The 24,572-nt window shown below is 37.0% G+C and overlaps 1 protein-coding gene and 1 long non-coding RNA gene across 3 annotated transcripts in view; both read right to left on the reverse strand.

Annotated features, from left to right (window-relative positions):
* Positions 1-5,398: 5,398 nt before the first annotated feature.
* Positions 5,399-12,424, reverse strand: LOC135328241 (uncharacterized). Its single transcript, XR_010389037.1, has 3 exons — positions 10,787-12,424; positions 5,953-6,007; positions 5,399-5,712 (listed from the first exon to the last, which is right to left on the reverse strand). It is a non-coding gene; the product is annotated as an uncharacterized LOC135328241 (long non-coding RNA).
* A 4,943-nt stretch (positions 12,425-17,367) lies between these two features.
* The window catches only part of AGA (aspartylglucosaminidase), a 17,280-nt gene continuing 10,075 nt past the window's right edge, over positions 17,368-24,572 (reverse strand). For both annotated transcript variants that reach the window (XM_064510995.1, XM_026105214.2), the window contains exons 6-9: positions 24,261-24,336; positions 23,475-23,582; positions 21,225-21,358; positions 17,368-20,395 (exon numbers count right to left, since the gene is read on the reverse strand). In XM_064510995.1, the coding sequence (XP_064367065.1) occupies positions 20,295-20,395; positions 21,225-21,358; positions 23,475-23,582; positions 24,261-24,336 (419 nt within the window). In that variant the 3' untranslated portion in view covers positions 17,368-20,294. The remainder of the gene's footprint in view (positions 20,396-21,224; positions 21,359-23,474; positions 23,583-24,260; positions 24,337-24,572) is intronic.

Consider the following 24,572-nt stretch of genomic DNA (forward strand, 5'->3'; position numbering starts at 1 on the left):
TGACCAAAAAAAAAAAAAAAAGTCCCACAACCAACAACATGACTCTGCAGTTTTATTACACACTTTAAATCCAAGTCCCAACACTTTATTCTGGTTGCTATTGACTCCCCGCCCCACACCAATCCATGTGAAATGTTGCATTTTAAACAATACCACCTAATCTCAATTTACATTTCCTTGCCTTACCATTCTTTGTTAAGGCAGGGGGAAAAGTAAATAGAATAATTAAATTATAAAGTGTGATGTTAAGGAGAAACAAGACTTTTAAGATCTTTAGACTACCTGCTGTAGACAAAAAGGGAAATGAAATTGTAATGAATGTATAGCTGTAGCTTCAGATGTAATTGAATGACAATCAGTTTTTGAAGAAAATAACTGGAAGCAGCTTCAGTCCAACTTAAACCTTCCATGGTGCTTGTGAAACCAATTCATTCTTGTCCTATCCAGCACAAATTCAGACCAGGCTTTTTTCTTCTTCCTTTTAATAGCCTTTTATACATTTCAGGTCTTCTAAATCTTTCCTTCCTTTCCCAAATCCCTTCTAATCAGATTATAGAAAAAACAATCCATATATTGCTCAGTGAACTCTTTCCAAATAATATCTCATTCATGAAGATTATTATTTAAAGCCGAGAACAAAACAAACTACTCCGCATGGTATAGCCTGTTTTCTCAGTCATCTCTTTATATGATACTTATTATAATGTGTTAGTGACATATCATTGTAACAATGCTTATACCTCTAAATCTTTAAAATTGCTATCTAACCAGTTCCTAACTTGTATATGCACAATTGATTAGTGTGACAAAGTCCCTGATCATTATTTTTAAATTGGATATGCATCATATCTGGATGCCCTACACAAGGATAATTCTTCAATAGTTCAGCTAAACATGAAAGAAATCATGACGACATATAACCCTCTTTGATCACTTGCCTGTAACAAGTGTTCAGCACTTACTGAAGCTTAAATGGCTTTTCCAGATTTTGACACTTGAAGGATAACAGGTGGACTGTTGTCTTTTATTTTAACAGCTAGACAAGAAGCAAACATCTGTTTACACACAGCACATTTAAGTTTTTAAAGGATTACTGCTTTTACTAACTACTGTAATTACTTTCCTTTTACTGTTCTAATAGGTCTAGAATGTATTGTATGTAAAAAAGTGCATAAACAATACAGAAAGTTAATCTGATCAACAGAGTAGTGAGGTGTAAAGTACATTTACCTTTTGAAGAGGCAAAATCTGAATCCTTTATTGAAAGGAGCAGGATGTCCTGCATAAGCTAAGGACACTGTATGAGTGTCTAGTCATATAAAAGGAGGACAGACAATATTCCACTTCCTAGTGGAAATATAACTGCACTCTTTTTCCAACACTGACTGATATCATGAATAGGCTTCCAGAATTTCAGTAGGCCTTTAGTATTCATTGTTTGAGAAGTACTGCAGAAAAAATACATTGTTATAAATTGCAAAAAGCAATTTACAAACCAAAAAGGGGAAAAAAGTGTGTAAAACAAAATATTTTGGTTGTTATTGTTTCATCTATTAACAATAAATATCTCCCAAAGCTTGACTAATTTAAATATGAGAAATAACCTACAGTAAAAACTTCACTGTTACAATAGTAGAATTTTCACCTTAAATAAAAGCTTGTTTTATTTATTTTTAAAAACTGATTCTGTATTACCTCATTTCTGCTACTTCCAGTTAGCATAGCTACAAATATTAGCATTTTATAGCTTATAGTCATCTCAAACAATGTAATAGGCCAGAATAGGTTAGCCAGTTGAAGCAACCGGGGTGAGTGCAGATAAAATTGTGAACAATAGCTCTTCAATCTCTTTATCAGTGAGATTGCATGTTAGAAGTTTTATAAACTCTGTTTGTGCCCCTGCATAATTTACCGCTTCTACCAGTGCACCAGCCTCTGTGGTAGGAGAGCATTACATCACTTGTTTAACAAGCTGTGGCTCATAGCTGATTATAAAAGGTTTTATTAACAAAGCTGTCAAGAAAACATCTCAGAGTGGATTCCACTCTCAATCTTTCAAAAAGAATGTGTTTCAGAATAGTAGACAGATCTTGAAAGGATCTCTTGTGTTTACTCAAGATAAAACTACTTGTTTTCTCTTTTGTCCAGCTAGTTTACTGTGTTTTCTTTTTACATTGATTCATCTATTAAAGCACAAATGATAGAATGGCCTTAATTCAGATTTATACTTGTTTACACATTTTAATGGCTTGTGTTGTATACAACCCACTCTGAAAGCTGGGAAGAATAACAAAGCCTTAATTAAAAGGGCGAACTGTCTATGCTTCAAGGCTTTGATGATTTTTGTTCCTCATGAAAGCCGCTACAAACGGCTTTAAAAACATAGCCATTTCTTAAAGGCCTTAGGGTTCTAAGATAGCTTTAAAAAAAAAAAAAAAAAGCTATTAGGACTGAAAGACTTATGTAAGTTCCTCTGAATCAATGCATTCTGAAAGTAATTGCAGTTCTATAGTAAAAAGAAGTCTTCCAGTAAAACTAACTTCTAAATACTCTAACTTACTATTTTTAGAGAGTGACTCATAACAGAAGCCTGTCTTTAAACCTTGTGCAGAAAACATTTGTTCTGGTTTTATATACCACAAAGCTATCCTCATAAAGCTCTCTGAGCTCAGCTGTGATGCGGTGCAAAACAGATTTTAGAAGATGAGATCAAGGTCACACAAGTTGTGAAGTAAAAACAAACCTAGAAAATGTTAATGCCATACTCCATTTCTGCTTTATGGTACCACTTTGCTTACTATTGCAGTTTAAGTTTAGGCAGAACAAATCTTTCACTTTGAAAGGAGTATTTATTTCCAATTTGTGATATTCTGGTTAGAATCAACAGATTTTATGCTCCAGTTTCAGGCCTTTATCCCCTTATTTAGACTGCTTTTACTACCAGCTAGAGGCAGATAAAAGCATATATTTTTCCTCAATCTATACATGCACATCTACTATTTGATGGTAATATGAATTCAGCAAATAGATTGTGGCCTGAATCAGTAATTCACTGAGGGAGGAGTAAATTTACAAATAAAATACGAGCTCAAATTTTGAGACATAACCATGTCACACTTCTATATGTATAATTGTAAAGGGCTGTGGTTGCAACTTCATTTCTGCATCCACCTTTGTGTGAAAAGAACAACTAGTTCTCATTATTTTTCTAGAATGATGAAAACATAAATAAGAAAGTGGTTTAGCTTTATGGGGGAAAGGAACCTTCAGACAAGCGCAGTTTAAAACCCTGAAAGATATCATGCCTTCATCTGCTGAATATCTGTATGAATGTTCATCATTAGCTGCTAAGTACCTTTCACAGAATCAAAACGTATTACAAAGTCTTTCATGGACTTCACAGTATTTGTAAGCCCTCTTTCTCCCTGAAAAAAATCCTACTGCTAGAAGATTTTAAAACTCATTTCAACATCTTTCTTCCACTCTTCTGCATTATGTAGCTTACCTTGCTGTCAGCTACACTTATACTGATATTTACTGATGACAGCCAGAACTGAGCACATAGTGCAAATTAGACATACAAATAAGCTTTTAAACATTAGAAGTATAAAAAAGAAAGGCATGCAGGATGTTAATTTCTTCAACTGAATATTCAAAATACACACTGAAAATCCATTCAGAAAAGTGTTGAAATAGGCTATACTTTATTTTTGTAGAACAACAAAATAAAATCCAAAGGAGAGAAGAAAACAGTGATTAAAGTATTTTCCAGATAAAAGCTTTTTTAAAAATGCAACAACCACATTTATGGGTTGTTAGAACCCGATGTACAGAGTGGTGTCTAAATGTAGTCAGTGCTTTTTAGCTAGTTGAATAGCCATTCCTAAACAAACTGCAGGTCCCTGTGGAGTTTATATGTTTTATTGTTTTTGTTATAAGAATCAGGCTCAAACAACATGACTGTCTTCTATCTCAACCACGTGGTATGATCATATTGTGGTAAGATCCAGAACCTAGGTTTCTTTTAATGCTATGGTTTAAGGTGATACATTAATAGAGTTGAATGAGTAAGACAGACCTCTCAAGAAGGGTCTGATGAGCACCACAGCCCAGCTCAAAGATGGGATGCAACTACATAGCTAGGAACACAGAAGGGAAAGCGAAGCAGAGTTTCTCTGTTTTGGCATGAGAAGGCTATTTAGAACAGTTCAGCTACAGATGAAGCTGAAGCCTTAGTCCATCCATAAGAGACTTAAGTCTTACATGGTCTTTCACACCAATCTGTACCGTCTTGATCTGCATTTTAGATCAACTAGACATGAATTAACTGCATTTCAAAAGCTCTGTGCTCAGACTAAACTGGGTTTAATCTCAGATTATGTGTAAATCCAACTGCAGACTTCAGTGGTTTAAAAACTTCCCTGTAAGTTTTGCTGACAGATCTATACTCCTTGCTGATTCCAGCCAGCTCCAAAAACACAGTAGTCAGAATGGGCCTTACCATAGCAGCTTGAGCATTGCATCTTCAGATAAAGACTCAGCTGCATCCCACTAAGTCTGCATTTTATGCAGAGCAAATGCAGATTTCTGAAGAAAATTTCATATACAACCTGTACTAGGCAGAAACTTGAGTAGAAACTGCACCCAGAATTTGATCATAGGCTTCAGGAAGACAAATGGGGTAAAAGCATGGACTTTTTCATGTAAAAAGAAGATGTATTTCTCTATACTGTGCTTTCAATAGAACCATACTCATCTGTTAAAGGGTATCTATTCACAGATCTTTAAATCCAGAAGGGATTATGGTGATCATCTAACCTAGCCTTTTGCAGAAACCGAGTGGATTTATTATGCTCCTTTATATGGCTTAAGTCCTTTAACGTCCATTAATCTTCCTCTACATGCACTTATTCTAGAATTTCTTTGTGGCTTTTATTCAATTATAACTTCTCTCTCCCTCTGTCTCTTTGGTCCCAGAAATATTTGATCCCATGCCAGTGAAAGTTATGATTTGGCATGCAACAAACATCATGTGTTAGAGGCCAGAACACTACTATGGAAAAGGAAACAGAAGACTTGAAATAGCTTAAAGCATATTTCCCAGTTTTCCCTATATCCAGAGAACACAATTCAGCACCACACAGAAACAACCAAGCCAGTTTTAGTACCCCAAACCCAAAAAGACAGCATTTACAAGGCACTTTTACTTAACTGAAAAGCAGAGTATTGGCCTAATATAGCCCATTTCAAACTTAAGGTGATGTTCATCAAGAACAACTAAAGTAAAAATGTTTCACAATTAAACTGGTATAGAACTAAAACAAAACTACATTTCTTGGTGTACAAATTTTCCTACCAGTAAAAACCTAAGGCTTCATCAAAAAAGAAACAAGTTGGATTCAAATTCAAGCACTTATTTAATAATTTTAGAACTTCAGCATGATCTTAAACATACAAATGGAAGTTTTGCAATGTCTTTAGTTAAATGTTCAAGCAACAGAAGTTACAAAGTATAAGTGAAAGTTTAAATTTCCAAATTAAGTCTAAATTACATTTTAAGAGTAAGTTTACAGAACAAAATTTAAACTCATTACTGTAACATTACTGTAGAGAGCCTGTGGAAGTGGGAAAAAAAATCAGCTAAAGTTCAGCTCTGAAGACAAAGACGGTGGGCTGTACTTCTTAAAGATGGCACTTCCAGGTGAGGAGATCCTGAGGGCAAAAGTGTAATTTGCTTTGACTGTAACTGAGAAATAGCATTTCAACAAATGCTGGGCTTAGTATATGAACAGTATAAAACTGAAAAATGCACTCAATACTGGAATGTATAGGCAAGCTTAAAAAGATTTGTACTTAGAATTTAAAAAGATTATGCACTCATCTTCATCTTCACTAGTCATTCTGGTATACATACAATATATAGTATATCCTTTGTTTTCTCCAATAGCTTACCTTATCTGCACTGTATTTTCCATTTCCCATCTCCTTTCCAAAGTTCAGTCTTCACCTAGAAAATACATGTTATATTTCAGCTCATCTTCATTAGAAAAACAGGATGCTAAACTTTTAACTATTCTAAAATAGTCCAACAGGACAAGGCTTTACAAACATAAAATAACTTGAAAACAGCCTTTAAGCAAATTCTCTTTTCAAAACTATAAACTGAATCCGTGTAGGCCAGAATAGAAGTCTTTACTATTATATTAGTACTACTTCTTGAAATTGTGTTTTAACAAAATTAAATTCTATAATAAAAGAGATGACTACATTTTTTCCCTTGATTAGTCAGGATGACGATAAGTAGGTTAATCCAATATCAGACATTAAGGGAAGTAGCAACAGAAATATAGGAACTTCATGATCATGTGAAAAGGTTTCAGAAAGTTATTTTAGAAACTTAGAAAGAAACCTGTGTCTTTGCCTGAGATATGTTACTAAGTGGAATTAGAAGTCAAAAAAGTATACAAGCACATCTAAAAGTGTTTTTCTGCTTTTATCCAAAATAATAATAATAAAAATTCTGGAACATACTAAACATGTAGCCTCAGTGTTGGCTAGTAATGCATCCTGGACTTTCACAGAGACCAGTACTAAGAGATCTACCCAGAAGACAATTGTTGCAGAGTCAGACTATAGAGTTTCATTTTAAGCAGTTACACCTTACTTATTTGCACCCAGTAATACAGAATGAACCATAAGCATAAAAACTTTTTTAAAGTCTTGCCACAAAACTATTCATCTGTACACATACTATAGGAACTACAGAAGCCTCAGCTATTTTTATGTTGCTAATTATAGATTGCTTTGGTAAACTAAAACAGGAATTGTAATATTAAAACACTGAATCCTGAGACATTACTAGTAATAGGATGAGATAGAAGGTGATATTCAAGCAGGGGAGAAAAAAACAACAAAAAAAACCAAACAACCTTGAAACTGTAATGGACACACAAAAGGAGGCAACAGCATTTAGGCCACCAACCTAAAACTTCATTTAGCAAATCCCAGCTCACTATGTGATCTTTAGTCAAATATAATAAAGAAATTAGATACTGCAGTGCTAGACTCTCAGCACCTGATAACAATCAACTGGAACTCATAATGAGCAACTTTTTTTTCTTCACTGCTCTATAAAATCTAGTTTGGGGCTTTACCTATTATACATTCATTTCAAATTCAGTTTAAAGCCTCTGCTGTCTTGCACAAGATTGATTAACTTTATTTTTAATTCACTGTTATACCAGTACTTGACGCATATGAAAGAAATCCAAGCACTTGAAATTTATTACTTAAATCTCAAGCTTATTTTACTTATGCCCATTTTACTGCATCTGTTGTAAAGTCTTTTCAAAATAACGGAATATGCATTGACATGACTGACAGCCTTGATGATAATAAATATTGCAAAAAGCCATTCCCGGGATAGCACTATTAATCATATCATACTCAGTTATTTTTGTCAAAAATACTAGTCATTGGGTTAATTGCAAGTCTTCAGGTGACTGCCATCTAGTGAGCTCTACTGATTGAGACAGATCTTTTAATGAGAGCCTAGGTGATTATATTCAGTCTGTATTTACAGATTGCTTAGACTGCTTGATTGAAAACAGTACTGATGAAAGGCTTGTCACTGAGATTGAGATTGTTTCCTAGGATAGTAAAAAAAAAAAAAAAAAGAAAGAAAAAAGGATAGGTGCTACTCTCAGTTTCTACTCCTTCTATGGCAGTACTGCAGGCTCAGCCATCAACAGGATGCAGTCTGCAAGTTTGCCCTTGACTAATGAGTTAAGAACAGCCTGTCACACACATTCAAGTGTCAAAAGAGCACAGCTGTACCTACTTTGAAAATCAAAAGGTACACCAAACTAACTCCTACTATATTGAAAATGAGTTGTATTTAGAATTTCTTGGGAACTATCCCCAGGATTCCCATTCACTCTCCATCTCTCTTCTTTTTTTGAGGGACAGAGAGACCGCATTATGGGAATTCAGGAAGTCTTTTAAAATTGTGGCTAGCCTGTTTCATCATAGACACGAAGTCCAATTAAATAGACTACCACAGTCATAGCCTATCTGATGTTCAACAGGCAGAAAATTCACCATTAAATATCAGAGTTGTTCTCATTCTTTCACTTGCCAAAATACAAAACCTACAGAAATGAAAAAGCAGCTATTTTGTGAAAAAAATTTATCTCACTATTGAAAGCAGCTAAGTTAAGAGAATACTGTACATATTCACTGAAAATAGTTTTCTAACTATTTTCACTAACTAATAAAACTACTTTACTACTAACTAGTAAAAAATTTGTGTGTTGGAGGTTATAGGTGGAAAGGACTGACATGCAAATGCCCTTTATGTCCATTGACACCCACTTTTTGCTGTAATTGTATAATTTCTTTGTGGGCCTGCCAACTGCCCCAAATTCTCTTCTCATAATGAGCAAATGAACAGTTAAAGGAATTTTTTTTGTATATTAATTTCTTTCTGAACTGACAGGAGGTAAAAACTAAACTTTTTCCTGAAGGTATTGGAAGTCTTCCCAAATAATGTTAACCTTTGAGTTTAAGGTAGTCAAGATTAAAGAAAATATTTGTTCAGATTGCAGGATAAAATAAAACAATCCCCACTTGTTCCCTGCAATCTTTATGACTTTGACTCTAGCACTAAAAGACTTTAGAAATCTAGTGCTTCTTACAGTTACAAAAGTATCACGAAACATACAAGTCTCATGTGCTTGGCTATATCATTACCATAACATGGTAAATACATTCTTTCACCTAAAATAGTGTCCAGTATATCCACTTTTCAGGCTCCAACACTGCTTTGCCAGATACCTCACTCTGAAAGATCACATCTGAACACAGGTCCAGGTAACGGCATTAAGTAAGGATAAACTAAACATTCTTGGATGCAAGTTTTATTGTTCACTAATTAATTACTCAGATTACAATGATATAGGTAAGTTAAGTTGTTCTCCCAGGGATATGCTGCTAACATTACCAGAACATCATTAAACACTTAGATTTGTCAACAGTGTAAAAGGATGAGATTTGCACTATTCTCCACATATAGGTGATAGCAGGCTTGAAACAGGGTGATTGCGTAAAGGGAAACATCGTGTCTAGTGTGGTCATCAATCTCATAAATTTTGTTTGAAAATCTGATCTACTTGAAAACATGATCTACTTGATTGTATTTCATACGTATGATAGAGGAACACCTAATTTGTAATTCTGACAGTGCTTCAGCATGCAACAGGTATGTTGTTGGTCATTCACTAGTAAGACACAGGCCACTATAACATTCTTGGGAACAGACCTTTAATACTCTAAAGACTTAATAGATGGGAACAGGGAACCTAAGCGATAGATGGTTCTTGATGTTGGAAATCTACATTTATTTCTTACTCACCTCAAAGTTGCTCCTAAGGCCCTGATGTCAGTGAGCTGCTCGGAAACTTAGCCCATTTTCAAGCTCTGCTGGTATTCAAAGAACACCTACCAGATGCCAGGTACCATGCACAACCTAACCAATACTGGCAGAGGAACAGACATATATCCCAGGCTTTCTCATGAAAACTTCTGCCTTCCTAGAGAAGCAGATCCTCACCCAAGATCTTCCTGACCATCTAAAGTATCTTACTGAAAATGTTTAACCTTGTATAAATGAATTACTATTTATGATAGGAGAATAAAGAGGAAAAAATTCTTCAGCCTCAATGTTCTAAGATAATTAGGCAGGTTACATTTGAATACTGATTTTCATTTGCACAGTGATTAGAACAAGCACATGCAACAGGCCACAGAAACAAACTCACACCAGCTGTCTGTTGAGCAGCATTCAATATGTTAGCATGCTTTGAGACTGCCTGTCAGAACAGGCCCTGAGGTTACAAGAATAAAAGAATGACCAGGGCTTGAGTACCAAATGGCTTCCTAGCATTAAGAGTTAGTGGTTTTTTATACATGCTCACTAACAGAAACATGTACAGGACACATGGGATACCTACGTGGCTAGAAAGCGGCATCTGAGATGAGGTTAAAATATTGGACACAGATGCCCAAGTCCCCTTTAGATCTTTCAAAGAAAGGACAACTTTTATTTCTGCAAAGAGGGAGCATTCAAATCTTTGTGTACTGAGACTAAAAGGTTCAGTGGTTCTGTATTGTTCAGTGGTTTTGTTATTCACTGTGAGAAATGCTTTAGAGGCATTTAAATGAGATGTCTATTGTCTGACCAGATTGCCTCACTTCTAGTATGCACCTTTGAAGCTCTTCCAAATGCTAAGCCTGAAATAATCACAATTATAAAGTAGAACATAATGGTTAAGTAAGACATTGATTGGCATACCATGAATACCTAAGACTGACCAAAGGTACATCAATAGCAATTATAAATGACAGCTAGAATATTGATCTGGCATTAGCACTTATATCTGACATAATGAGACACTACATTATTGTTATACATTTCTAAGTACAACTTTATGCAAGATCAAATTTCTAGTCAACTTTGAAAGAGACTTGATTTTTCAAATCAAGTTAAAGAGTTACACTTCTATTCCTGAATGTGACTGGAGATGATATCTTGGTTCAACTGAGCATATTGGCTCTTCTCTCATGCCTAAACTTCTTTGTGATTCACTAACCAGATATATCTGTAACCGAACCCCCAAGAGACGAATATAGTAGTCTGTCTAAAATACAGTAGTATCAATACAAAACACATCTCACAGCTACTTTCAATTAAATAGCTCATCAAGAAGAATGAATTGATGATGCTCACCTTTTCATAAAGCATTGTAGTAAGAGCAGTTGCCCTGAAGTAGGGGATCTAGGTTGTATAGCTTCCTCAGTCAGGGGAAAATCAAATTCACATTTTCAGCAAGAAAAGGCCATCAGAAAAAAGATTGGAAGTGGACTCTGCACTTTCTGCTCCTGCAGATGGGAAACTGTATGTTAAAGAAACATTTAGAAGACAAGAGAGAGAGTATGAAGACCAAGATCATAGTCTGTCAATGAGAATGCCCCTCAAGTAGTGAAGTCCTGGATTTAAATTCCCTCAGATTTCTCATGTCTCTTGCTGAATTTTACTGGGGAGAAATGCTAGGATAGACACCCAGCTTGAGGGCTGAACCCCAAAACCTACTGAGACATAGGCAGTGGTCCCAGGAGAGGTCTGTTGGAAGGGAACACCTTTGTTGGGCAGCCCCTCTGCAGACCCTGTCCAGCAGTGCCTCTAGGATTTCTCTTTCTCCCAATCCAAACCCTAGCCCTAGCCCATTTTTGAGGTGCATGCTGGGAGAAGGTCCCCCATTGGTGTCTGAGATGAGAAAGTGGTTGGAGGAGAGGTCTGTTGGAAGGGAACACCATGCTTGGGCAGCCCCTCTGCAGACCCAGTCTAGCGGTGCCTCTAGGCTTTGTCTTTCTCTCAACTCTAACCCTAACCCTAGCCCATTTTGGAGGCGATGCTGGGAGAAGGCTCTCCATTGGTGTGTGAGATGAGAAAGTGGTTGGAGGAGAAGTCTGCAGGCAGGGAACACCATGCTTGGGCAGCCCCTCTGCAGACCCAGTCCAGTGGTGCCTCTAGGCTTTCTCTTTCTCCCAACCCTAACACTACCCCTAGCCCACTTTTGGAGGCGATGCTGGGAGAAGGCCCCCTGTTGCTGTGTGAGATGAGAAAGTGGTTGGAGGAGAGGTCTGTTGGCAGGAAACGTCTTCCTTGGGTAGCCCCTCTGCAGACGCCATCCAGCAGCACCTGCAGGCTTTGTCTTTCTCCCGACTCTAATCCTAACCCTAACCCTAGACCATTTTTGGAGGCGATGCTGGGAGAAGGCCCCCTGTTGCTGTGTGAGATGAGAAAGTGGTCGGAGGAGAGGTCTGTTGTCAGGAAACATCTTCATTGGGAAGCCCCTCTGCAGACTCCATCCAGCAGAACCTGTTGGCTTTGTCTTTCTCCCAGCCCCACCCCTACCCCTAGCCCATTTTTGGAACTGATGCTGGTGTGTGAGACAATAAAGTGGTCCCAGGAGAGGTCTGTTGGCAGGGAACACCTTTGTTGGGCAGCCCCGCTGAAGACCCAGTCCAGTGGTGCTGCTAGGCTTTCTCTTTCTCCCAACTCTAACCCTACCCCTAGCCCATTTTTGGAGCTGATGCTGGGAGATGGGACCCCATTGGTGTGTGAGATGAGGAAGTGGTCGAAGGAGAGGTCTGTTGGCAGGAAACACCTTTGCTGAGCAGCCCCTCTGCAGACCTGGTCCAGCAGTGCCTCTAGGCTTTGTCTTTCTCCCAACCCTAACCTTACCCCTAGCCCATTTTTGGAGGCGATGCTGGGAGAAGGCCCCCATTGGTCTCCGAGACAAGAAAGTGGTCAGAGGAGAGGTCTGTTGTCAGGAAGCGTCTTTGTTGGGCAGCCCCTCTGCAGACCCAGTGCAGCAGTGCCTCTAGGCTTTCTCCCTCTCCCAACCCTAACCCCAACCCTACTCCCTTTTTTGAGGTCCATGCTGGCAAAAGGCCCCCCCATTGGTGTCTGAGAGGAGAAAGTGGTCAGAGGAGAGGTCTGTTGGCAGGAAACACCTTTGTTGGGCAGCCCCTCCGCCGACCTAGTCCAGGGGTGCTGCTAGGCTTTGTCTTTCTCCCAACCCTAACCCTATACTTACTTCAGTCTGCAGGAAAAGAGCTAAGACTGTTTCCACAGTATGCTTTTGCAAGTCTAAGCTGTCATCAACTGGGTAATTCCCAGCCTTGTCCTGATATTAACTGGGTGGCTATATGGTAAACTAGACCAGTTTGCCCACCTGCCTAAAAAAGCACTTGGCAGGGGGGGAAGGGGGGATATTAATTTTCAGCCAGATCAGCCTGACAATCACCAGAACTATTTGTGCAACTGGAGAAGAGAATGAAAGAGAATGCATAGTGGATGCCTGAGGGTGGCAGCAAAACTTTTACCCAACTGAAACCACACTCCAGAGATAGACACAGCTTAAAATGTAACCGTGTCTTCAGCACTTAAGTATTAGCTAAGTGTTCTGTGTTCAGTATAGTTGCTTTTTGTGGAACCCATTATCACTAGCCTAAGTATGTGCCTGGGAGCCTAATTCACAGGAACAAGGATGGTATTAAACACATACCTGAGGGCTTTGATGCCTACTCTTTCAGCAAACAGCTGCAGTCAAATTGCCCTGGAGCTGTTTGTTACTGCTCTTTGATCAGAAGTTATGAACCCCACAGCAGAGCCAGGGGAATGGAGTGCAGGCATCTGCTATTCTCAGTGTATTCAATTTGTAAAGTGCAGATGGAGGTCAGAGAAAGTTAAACTGCTGGATTTCGTAATAAAGCAGTTTGGGTGCATGCATACATTCTAGTCTGCCACTCAGACCTGGTATGGGAACAGTAATCTCCAGCAAAGAGAACAACAGTTACAAGAAGTAACACTGCAGCAAGATAGTTAAAGGCTGTCTGCTAACATCCTAAGCCCTTAAGACAAAATAATGTTATGCCCTAAAGTCCCATTTTGTGGCACTGTCATTTTCACAGAAATTGTTATACTTGGTCAGAACTGAGATCACAGGACTTTTCATGTTGACAGGTTTGTAAGAATGGCAAAAGACTAAATTTAACTAGTTACAGTTCACCGACACTGCAGCCACTCCAATACAATTTCATTTCCACTTGCTAACACGCAAGTTTTTCCTGCAATAACAATCAACTAAATTAACAAAACCCACTTGACAGTTCAATACTGCCCATTAGTTACATGTGTTTATAATACTTCCTAAATTTATCCTTTTAATTTACAATGCTATGCTTCATCTACTACTGTAAATCCTTCAAAAAAAGGAAAAAATCTTGCCTAGATATAGAATTGCTTGCTTTTCACTGTTCTGCCAAGGTGAGAAATTATTTAGAAAGCATTCATAACCATCACAACTTTTCTCTTAAATGAGGCAGATGTCTGTCTTCTGTAGAGCTGACCTCATTCCACTCCCTAAAGTGTCTATTTCTTAATGATACCACACAAGCATTATTTTATAACTGTAACAGGTTTAGTAAAGCAGTAAAAACTCTGCTTGACACATAGCATTCTAGACAGAAAACAAGCGAGTGACGCAGCAGAATAGGAAACTGTCAATTTTATATCGCTTCTCACCACTCAGGAAATAAGTGCTGCAGACAGAAATATTTACCTGTGGAAAACTTCAGTTTCTGCATGCTTCTGCATGTACCAGCCTGCCAACCCAACATTCATCCTTGCAGACTATCTAAGACAATCTGAGGATGAGTATCCAGGAGCAATGTTAAGCTGGCAGTACCGCCATTTTTATTTTCAAATAGCCTGTCACACTGTATTTGATCAAGCATCTTTTTATGAACAATAAGCATTCATATCTTAGTTTATAATCCTAAATCTGTTACACCTATTGGCATATTTCTTCTCAGTTTAAACATCTCCCTCAGTCCTCAAGAACGCAGCTTCTGTAGTGAGCATTAAATCACTAACACACTAGTTCATTTAGGATAATAAAGTACTATTTTTTTGATTTTCTGCTTGTATTATGTTTTCATTTTACAAACAAAAAGAAAATCCTACATTAAAAAAGGTCAAGACAAATGCATAATTGCTTGAGTAATTATGCTGCTTTCACAAAGCCTTGACATCTGGAATTTTGACACTTCCCACCTAACCCTGCTTGGCAAAATAATAATACAGGACAGTCTATATCATGCATGAAGTACACTTCAGAAAGAAAATTAACCAACAGTTGAACTTTTATCAGTATAGTCAGAATGTGTCTAGAAAGCCATCTTAGACATGAGTTTGCAGCTGCTAACAAGCAAGCAAGTTAATATGAAGAAAACATTTAGGACAAACACCTGTGGATGGTATAAAGTACCATTAATGATGGAAGTACTGAAAAAGCAGTATCCTTCTGATTTCAGAAGTGGAAGTAGAAAATGGTGCATGCCTACTCATGGAAGAAGGCCAGGGGAAACAAAAACAAAGACCAAAAACCAAGCAAACTTACATATTCTTTTCTGACAGGCCAGATGATGTTTTGAAACTGCTGCAACTGCAGCATGTATGAGCAATTTAACTATTTGGTTTGTTGTTGATTTCATTGCATTTCTGTGAAATAGCTTCAGTAGTATGTGATACTGGTCATTAGCCCAGTATACTGCAACACATTCTCCAAACCAGTAGCAAAAGAAGTCCTAAAATACATTTAAAAAAGCCACAGGCGCAAGTACTTATGCATGGGGCAGGAGTGAGGGGATGCGGTGAAAGAGCATGTGGGTGCTAAGTCAAATTGCCTAAAAACTTAGTTTATACCACAGGGCTGAGCAAAAAGGCTTACATAGCAAATTGGAGAATTATTTTCTACTACTAAGGTTGCATCCTGTGCAACAACAGAGAATCCTTACAGCAATTTTAAGTGAAGGTTATAAGTAAAATGATTGTGGCAACACAGCCTGTGGAAATTAACATGAAGGCAAATATTCTTCAGACCTTTAAATAATAAAAAAAAATCCAGATCCTAAAATTCTATGTGAAAGAAGTTACTGAAGTTTATATTTCCCATTTCAGTTTTGCAATTACAAACTGATCTTACAGCCACTTAATATTATGCAATAGTATTGTAACATGTACCTATGTCATACTGAACACCTGCTGTAACTTCCTTTCTTTCAAAACATACTAAATGGTAGGAAAAAGTTTACAAAAATCTGCTAGTGTTTGACAAAAAGCTCATCTGTAACTGAGACCATGTAAGTCTGTGAATTCAAATCACTGAACTTTCAATAGGGAAATAGTTAAAGCATTTTAATCTGATAAGTGACAAAAAATTAAAACCAAAAGGAGGTCAGAGTATCACTGCATTCTTCCTGTTCAGTCAGTTTGACATTCTACAAAGACTAAACACTGTTAACAAATACAGACGAAAGATCAGATTTAACTTCACGTGTCTTCTCAAATGCCTTTCTCCTGTATTAGTAGAGTTAGGTTCTATTACAATCTCTGTACAAACTTTGTCTTTCTTAGAAAAGTAGCAACTTCAGGTTCTTCTAATCTGTACGTAAGAATATTCAAATATACCATTCTCACTGACTTCTTGCTAGACTGAATTTCTTATTCCTTAGGATTTTCAAATGACAAGTGCTAAGAAAATATAAATATAAAATTCAACTGAACTTCACAACTACATTAAAAGGGACTTTTTAAAAAAAAATACTTGACACAATAGGCAACCAAAATAGTTACATTTTCAGGAACAAACAAATACTAGTTGAAAAATAACCTGGAGTTTGTCTAAAGAAAACAGTATGCAAGTGTGAAAACAAAAAACCTGTTCATGTCAGACAGGAAATTTTCACACAGAACCCTGAAATTATCATTTCTAAATAATAAAAAACCCCAATACTTAAAACAGCAACGCTGTTGTAAAACTCTACCTGGGGAACATATAATCAAAACCTTCTCTTTCAAAGATTTTTCCTTATCATACTGGGGGGGGGGGGGGGGGCAAGGGGGTGCCACCAGCAACAGGCACTCCCTAAACAACTGGCACTCTTAAGTTGCTATTGCTCTTATTCCATGGAATACCACCTGCCACTGTAATGCTCTGTTGGTGTGATTAGCTGATCTCTTTACAACAGCACATGTATTTACCTATGTTGATTCTAACTGGGGGGGGGGGGGGAGAAGAAAATGAAAACCCAGAAAATACTGTTAAATGCACAAACATCTAAAAGCGTTCTCTGCCTGACTCAGCAGCTCAAGCAATAATAACAAAACTAGTCATAAAAACCCTAAGATTTTGCCACATCTGCTCCATGGACCATGCTCCATTCAGTAATGTTCTTTTGCTGTAAGTTTAATGGAAATTACATGGAGGAACGAACAGAACCCCTAGTGAAAACATTTATAGTTCAGCACTTAATGTGTAACATTCCACTTCTATATTAGAGTAAATTTAACTATATCACTGATGTTTATCCCGCCACAGACTAGAGTTATTAGCTGTGAAATCCTACATGTTTTGTTTCAAAACAAGAATAAATGAAGTTGTTAGTGAGTGACAACAGTCATGCAATAACTAAAACCAAACAACAACTGTTAATAGAAGAGTTTGAAGGAAAAAAAACACACAGTACCACTGTTGGTTTTACCCCTTAAAGTAATTTCAGATTTTCTCCAATTTATATAATATTACTTGTTGCTTGTATCTGAAAGACCAACCTTGAATTCTCTACAAATCTGAATTATTCCCTGTTGAGGTAATTACAGACAAAGGGAAACATTTCAGTGGTAAATGCCAAACAGTGAAATTACAGGGTAGTTTTCTTCAATAAAAACATACAAAATACTGCCAGGGCTCATACAGATTTGTTTATTAAAGAACAATTCAGTGCCATGCAAAACATGACACAGCTAGCTTTTTCAGTCAGACTATTTAGCTAAGAAATTCTATCATTTTCTGTCTACATCAGATGAAGACATGATTTGTAAGAAGCTTTAGAAACAGAAAGAGAGGACAGCTACCAACTAATACACTTAAAACACAACTAAGAAATCCTTTATAGATAGGATGCATAAGACTGTGTCACTAACTTATAATTACTCATTTTTTGTAGTTTTATTCTGTAATAAAAGTTGCAGAGTAAAACCTTAAATACAAAATTTCTTGAAATCAGAAACAAAACTTTTGCAGTGACAGCAGCAACCACTATAGTTTTTGCTTGCTTTTGACAAAAATTTGTACTTGTAAAAGCTTTTTTTTTAAAAAAAAAAAAGCATGAATTCATGCATCTGCTCAGCATAAGAAAACAATGCTACTTTAAGAACATTAGAGAAATATTTTTAAGACAAAATATTAAGCAAATAGTTTAATTCATAAGTTCAGTCCCCATCACTGGAAAGGTCTATTTATAAATATTACATTTCAAAATATTGTCAACCAAACAATATATTCAAGTAATTCATGCAAAGTAACCCTCTCAATTATAACTAATTAACACGAAGTAACCCACATTATTATACCAGATGTATTAGTATCTCATGGAAACAAGTAATTTTGTTCTCATTTACAGTAATTTCAAGGATGCACTGGCTATGTAGTAAGCAAGAATTCTACTTGAAACATACTTGAGCAATCACGAGTTTTCAGCATGGGCAGGCATAACCCTTTTTTGTATATGCTAGCTAACACCAAGACAGAGTGGTATAAGCACACCAGAACGCAATTCATGGATGTTCCCAGACTCTTCCAAAAATGCATCCTGTTGGCTTCAGCTGCAGCACTTAAAGACATTAGCACTCCTAGCTGCCAGTATTGAACTGCTTACTTACCAAAATGCTGCCTTTAAGGTACTAATCACTGGGCTTTTTGTTAATCCATTTGCACTTGGTTGCTTCAGTTTATGAGTGCAGATGCCATTCTGCCCACTCCAACTAAAGACACATCATCCATGGCAGAAGGGTAGTAGGCTGGGCAGGCAGAAACTTTATCTAAAACCACTGTAGACACATTCAGTAAGAGCTCCTCTGACAAAAACTTAGTGTGGCCTGCACTGAAGTCTGTCCTATGAAATGCTCTAAAATCCAGTGACAGCAGTGAATCCTCCAAATAAATGATTCTGTTGATGAAGCTTAACAGCAGGCCATTAGAGAGGCCTATTCTAGTCTGAAAGGTTTTTTCCAGCTTTTAAACACACCAACTTGGAATGTAAGGCACGATCATTGTAAGGCACAGTATAAAAGCATCAGAACAACCTTAGTTATAATTGATACATTGAAATGTTCTTTTATTACTCAATGCTTTTATTCAGTAGGAAAAAAATAATTAAAGTATTTATGACAAGATCTGATTGTTTTACTCCTTCCCCCTTTTTGAAGTTTCCCTAGCAATTTCAAGTTTAGTAATGATTCGGTCAAATGATCATCAAGCCATCAAGTTAAGAGAAGGATCAAACATATCTTCAAATACATATAGAACAATCTTCAAGATGCTAAAGTTCTACTGTAAGTGAACCCTGGCATCTTTGGACACAGACAGTGACAAAAATACCTTTGTTAGCTATAGCTAACTGCCATACTATACATATGCAATTGTTCTTTTTAAGGGATAATGTACTACAAAAAGGACAAGCACACAGGAAATCAGTGACGAGGGAATTACTGTGATTAAAATTCATAATTAACTTCCACTACAGAAAAAAGATGACAGGAAGATTTCCATCTGTCTTCTCATCCACTTAAAAGAATCAACAAAAGACTTCAATGCTCCTTGAAGGCTTGTACTAACAGGGATGTCTGGATGTCCTCTCTATTCAAAGAGATTCTCAACCATTGCAAAACAAGTTAGAAATGTCCACCAAGCAAATGCTCCTTATCTCTTAATTAAGGTTTCCAAATCACCACCACCACTCTTCAATCCCCTTTCCTTGGTTTCTGGAGTTTACGTGTAATTTTCTTTTCAAAGAGAAAGAAACCTGGACTAAATCTTAGAAGGATGATTAACAATTCTCAAAATAAATCCCCCTTTCTTCTCCCCTCCCCCCCCCATTCCAGACTTCTGCCAAAGACTTTCAAATGGCAAAGTGAAGGTCCAGTTCAATGGTTACTATGCATCACTTTTGACTACTTAGCTCTTATGAAAAGAAAAAGATTAGAAGGGCTATTAGACACTCAGTCTTTACATGCACACAAAAATCTGTCCATTTTATGAAACCTGGAATTACTCAGAAGTAAATATTCACAGAACTTTTTGCCATACTTAGAACCACAGTTTGATTCTCAGGTTTGCACAAGTTTGGGATGCAATGGAATGTCTACTGAATTCCTGACTTAAGTGACCTCAAGCATATGCAAGAGCAAGGCATATCAATTTCAGCCATTTCACTTAGACGTTGACTTTTAAGCAGAGATGAATTCCCTGTGCTAACTGTAAAAGTTTAAGCACTCTCTAGTTGTGCAAATATATTCACTTCCCTAAAACTACACAGAGTCAATTTCTTAAATATCACTCTAGATTAAAATCCGCAATCATTCAGAAATAATTTTATGAAATAATTACATTAAGCACCTAAAGATTGTTTACTGGCACTGTACAAAGTAATTACAAAGTAGAACATACTAAAAACAGTGAAGTAATAGGTGCATCTCCAACATACCGTTGCAGTTGCTCAAAGGTTTATACAACAATAAAAATGAACAAGCATTTTGCAAAATAACACCTAAGAAACATTTTTAGTCCTTCCCCCTCTAAGTTTAGATGTTACTAGTACAAAAGCAATTAAATACAGTCTACTACTTGCTCAGATGGCTGACTTAGCAAAGGGCTATAAACCATGAAGTGAAATTGAGTGAATCCTGGAATTTTATTACATGCAGCACCTAGGAAAGAAAGAAAAAAAGTAAGATTTCCTCCATTTAGGATTAGTGTCTTTGTCACTGCACTATCATCTAAAGACCTAGTCATTAATTCTACTACAATGCTGTAATTATCCTTTTACAATCTGTTTAACCCAAGATGTCTCAAAAAGTATTTAATTTTGAAGTAAAAATAACAGGGCTACTGACTGCTGCTGTAGTGCAATTAATACCATTCAAAACAGTAACATAAGTTAGGAAAAAAATATCTCAGTCCTGATTAATGTAATGAATTCCTCAAACTCTAATCTCTCAAACACAGAGCTATGAGAAATAAAAGATCAAAGAACAGCAATAAGCAGTCTAACTCAGTAAGCCACGTTGATTAGCAAATTGTATTTTCTACTGATCTAAGAGTTCACTAATGAGATGCCTGGCACAGTGACTGATCTTGGACTGCTTTGAAGCTATGCTGAACTGTCACAGTCTCAGTGCCTTACACCACATCTAGGGGAGGCACAGGCATTCTTTTTTAAACCTTCAAATTAATTACAGGCAATCCACGACAACACATTAAGGTTGTAAGTATTTTTGATTTTTACTAAAACTTACATAAGTTTCTGTGAAAGTCTAACACATCAAAATGCAGAGGAATAATTAAGATGCTTAAAGTCCACACTAGGACAGTAGCCCTGATAACCAGCACTTGATACTTTGGAGAGATAGTACTGCTGCAGTAGTTAAAGAATAATCAGTGACTGTTGCTTTAAAGTCTACCTTCAGTTTTGTATTTCTGTGGCCTAGTTATGGTGTTTGTTGCCTAGCTAGGGTGTTTGTTGAAGAACATACATACCATAACTTCCAGTTGCATTGGCACATATAACAGCACCAAAGAACTTCGGTGCATACTTCTGGATTCTGGAAATAACTTTCTGACAGGCTACTGTTGGGTCTGTTCCCATCCTCATATACTCCACAGCTTGATAGCTAAAACAAAACAACCCCACACCCAGCGAGTTAGCCTTCCTCAAGTTATACATTCCAAAAAATGACCGAGATCTCAGTTTCTTCAAACAATGGAAAAGCATGATAAGTAACCTCTAGCCAAACTTCACATTGGCAATTATCATGCAAGTGCTCTATAAAATTTAATTAGAAACTAGACTAAAAGGGACTGCAAGATGCCATCTATGCCATTCATCATTCTAAGGCAGTACCAAACCTGGGATCTCTGTCTAATCATCTGCAGAAGAACAGGCTAAACAAGCTAACTCCAAAAACAACAAACCACCACCAACAATGGGCAGTAAAAGAGCTCCTGGCTTTTATTTTCCATACCACAGCCAAGTTTGATTTCAAACGTTATTACTAGCATTCAAAAAGGTCTATGTCAAGATAAAATTTTGAAAAAAGTTTGACCTCTGATACACTATTGATAAATTACTGATTCCTGTAAGTATCAAAAAGTCTTTCAGAAAAACATGCGTTTCTGAAGAACTCAAAATTGACCAGCTTTCCTTCTTATTCCATGAAGGAAGGCACAATGTTTTGATCAAGCCTTTCATCCACTTACAAATTTTTTGCAAAGTGATTCTTTTTTAAAATATTATTCTAAATGCAAGAGCAATCAAAATGAATTTCCTTTTTATCTACAGTATCACTAGACAAATGACAATATGGACAATACTTGAGATAAATCATTTGCATTTCTAAAATGTTCACCAAAGCAAAAAACCTACTTTTGTTGTCACTTACTTTCACAACCTGAAGGTTAAAAGATAATGCATAATACAACTTAAGCGCAAACAATGCTAGATTTTATTTTGATGAAAAAATATGTAAAGACCTCAATTGTTGTTACAATAACACAGACTTATCTAAAGACAGTATTAACTATAGATGTCATCAAGTTATTTCAGAAGAGAATTTCCCCTGCATTTTGAGACTATTACTTTTATTACACCTATCAGATGGGTTCAGTTTAACCAAATATATCTGAATGTACAGCTGTATTTCATACAGGTCTCTGCTAATCAGTAACTACATTAAGATGTTACTATTTCAAAGAAGGTGGTCAGAAAATAATAGCGATTTTGCCCTTGGACACATCCATGACTTCTGGCATGTTGATTCTGTTCATATGAGAATACGCCTTTGTTTATTTGTGAACATCTAAATAACACAGAATTCCCTTCTATTTAGGAGAGATCTGTATAGGAACTTGTGGCTAGTTGTCTAGTCTGAGTCTAAAACCAGTTGGTGCAAACAAAATATGTTAAGCATTTCAACTAGATCCTTCAGGCTGCTAAAAAGTAATGGAAGCTTTTATTTATTAGCCTCATAGTGAAAGCCAATTCACTACTATTGCCAGTATCTCATACCTCAGAATAATAGTAGTTAATCTCCTCTTATTTCAAGACTGGCTTAGAATAGCTTGAAAAATCTTTGGGGATTGCAACATTTATTAATACCCATCTGCTAGCAAGCATTTGTAAGAGCCAGAGTTTCCAAAACAATACATTTTCTCCAAGCATCAGTGTCTGTCATGTTCAGCATGGACTTCCATAACGCATTCTCATCGAGACCTACCCACAAGGCTGACTGTCAAGATTCAGACAGTAATGAAAACAGCTATATTTTACACAGGTTAGGCAACCATGACAGCACTAAAACAACTCTTCCAAATGCAAATTAGATACCAATTACATAAGATATGACACAATTACACCACACTCCTCCTCATCCTTTCTAGAGTTTATAACACTTATTTCCCACACAACTAAACACTCCAGAGGAGAAAGTTAGTCAGTTCTGTTAAAGACCATGCAGCTTAGGGATACACTCACTACTATTGCCTGTTTGCTCCCAGCTTGGCAGTGCTGAGGGGGATCAGTCACTCAGATACTTAAGAAACACTGAAGTCCTTTGTTTCTCTTAAAACAGGTTGTAGGGATAACTTGATTCTGCTACCGTTCTTTCCCCTTTCATTCCTCTTTGACCCCCACTTCAGGACCCCACATGTCAGACTGTCTTTTCAATCAATTACATAATTTGCTGAGTTCACATTTTGTTATAGAAAGCCAGCAAAGTCCTAAGGACAAACCTGGGTAAGAAGCGCATCATGATGTCACCATCCCCAGTGGCTGCAGCTCCTCCAGCTGTACTATCAGCATAAGCTCCTGCTCCAGCTATTGGAGAGTCTCCTACACGGCTTCAGTGAACAATGAAAAGAAAAATTAAAAAAATATATACATGTATATATACACACACATATATATAAATTAATACTATGCAAGAAAATTGGATTACAACTTACTAATTCAGAGGGGTTGCATTAATGTAGTTCTTTGCCTGATACTTACTGGTAAGTTCTTACAACTTGGGCACCAATTTGCCAACTTTACTGCCTCCAGCTGTTAGTGTTAAACCCACAGGAGAATAGAAGAGGTAAGGAGGTTACTCTATCACAGTCAGAAGTCTTAATACTACTTATGAAAGTACTCTGATAACCTGACTGACCTGAGGCTTAATCCATCTCCAGACACACCTTCCTGTTATTATACTAACTCCTCTAGCTGGGGCAGTCAGATTTAGCAGCAGGCAAAGTAGCTGGGGACACTGGTATCTTCAATAATTCCTGTTAAATCCAGATGTCTGACTGTTGACAGACAAGACTCCTGACTATAGAGAAAACAAAACATGAAAGATAAAAAATACAGGCCTCAGGCTGTGATCCTGTGTACATTTCTTTGGAGACTGTGAACTCTGGAGACTTTCCAAGATGTTCATTCCTCTCTGGTGCCTTACCTTAACGTTTGTGATAGTCATAATCTAAAACATACACTGTCACAAGTATCCCAAGCTTTTTCGTAAAAGCACAAATACTAACCCTGGAATTTTGTGGACTCCACCATTAGTAGATGTCCCAGAAGCAATGGTCCCGCTCTCACCAATTACAATCATACCTAAAATTTTCAATAAGGGATGAAACATACTCAGAAGCATATCTGACATATTTGTTAAACTGCCACTATAGTTATCAAATAGAAGGGTGATATCCAGACAATTTGAAATTACTGATACTCTGAAATATGTGAAAACCAGGCTCTTTTCTTTGTAAAACACATTTGGAAAGTTTTGGGTGGATTATAAGAGTCTAAAAAGGAATTCTTAAACAGTGACACAGCAGTTATTTCAGAAC

This window comes from Dromaius novaehollandiae, chromosome 4 (assembly GCF_036370855.1).
Source record: "Dromaius novaehollandiae isolate bDroNov1 chromosome 4, bDroNov1.hap1, whole genome shotgun sequence".
Lineage (NCBI taxonomy): Eukaryota > Metazoa > Chordata > Aves > Casuariiformes > Dromaiidae > Dromaius > Dromaius novaehollandiae.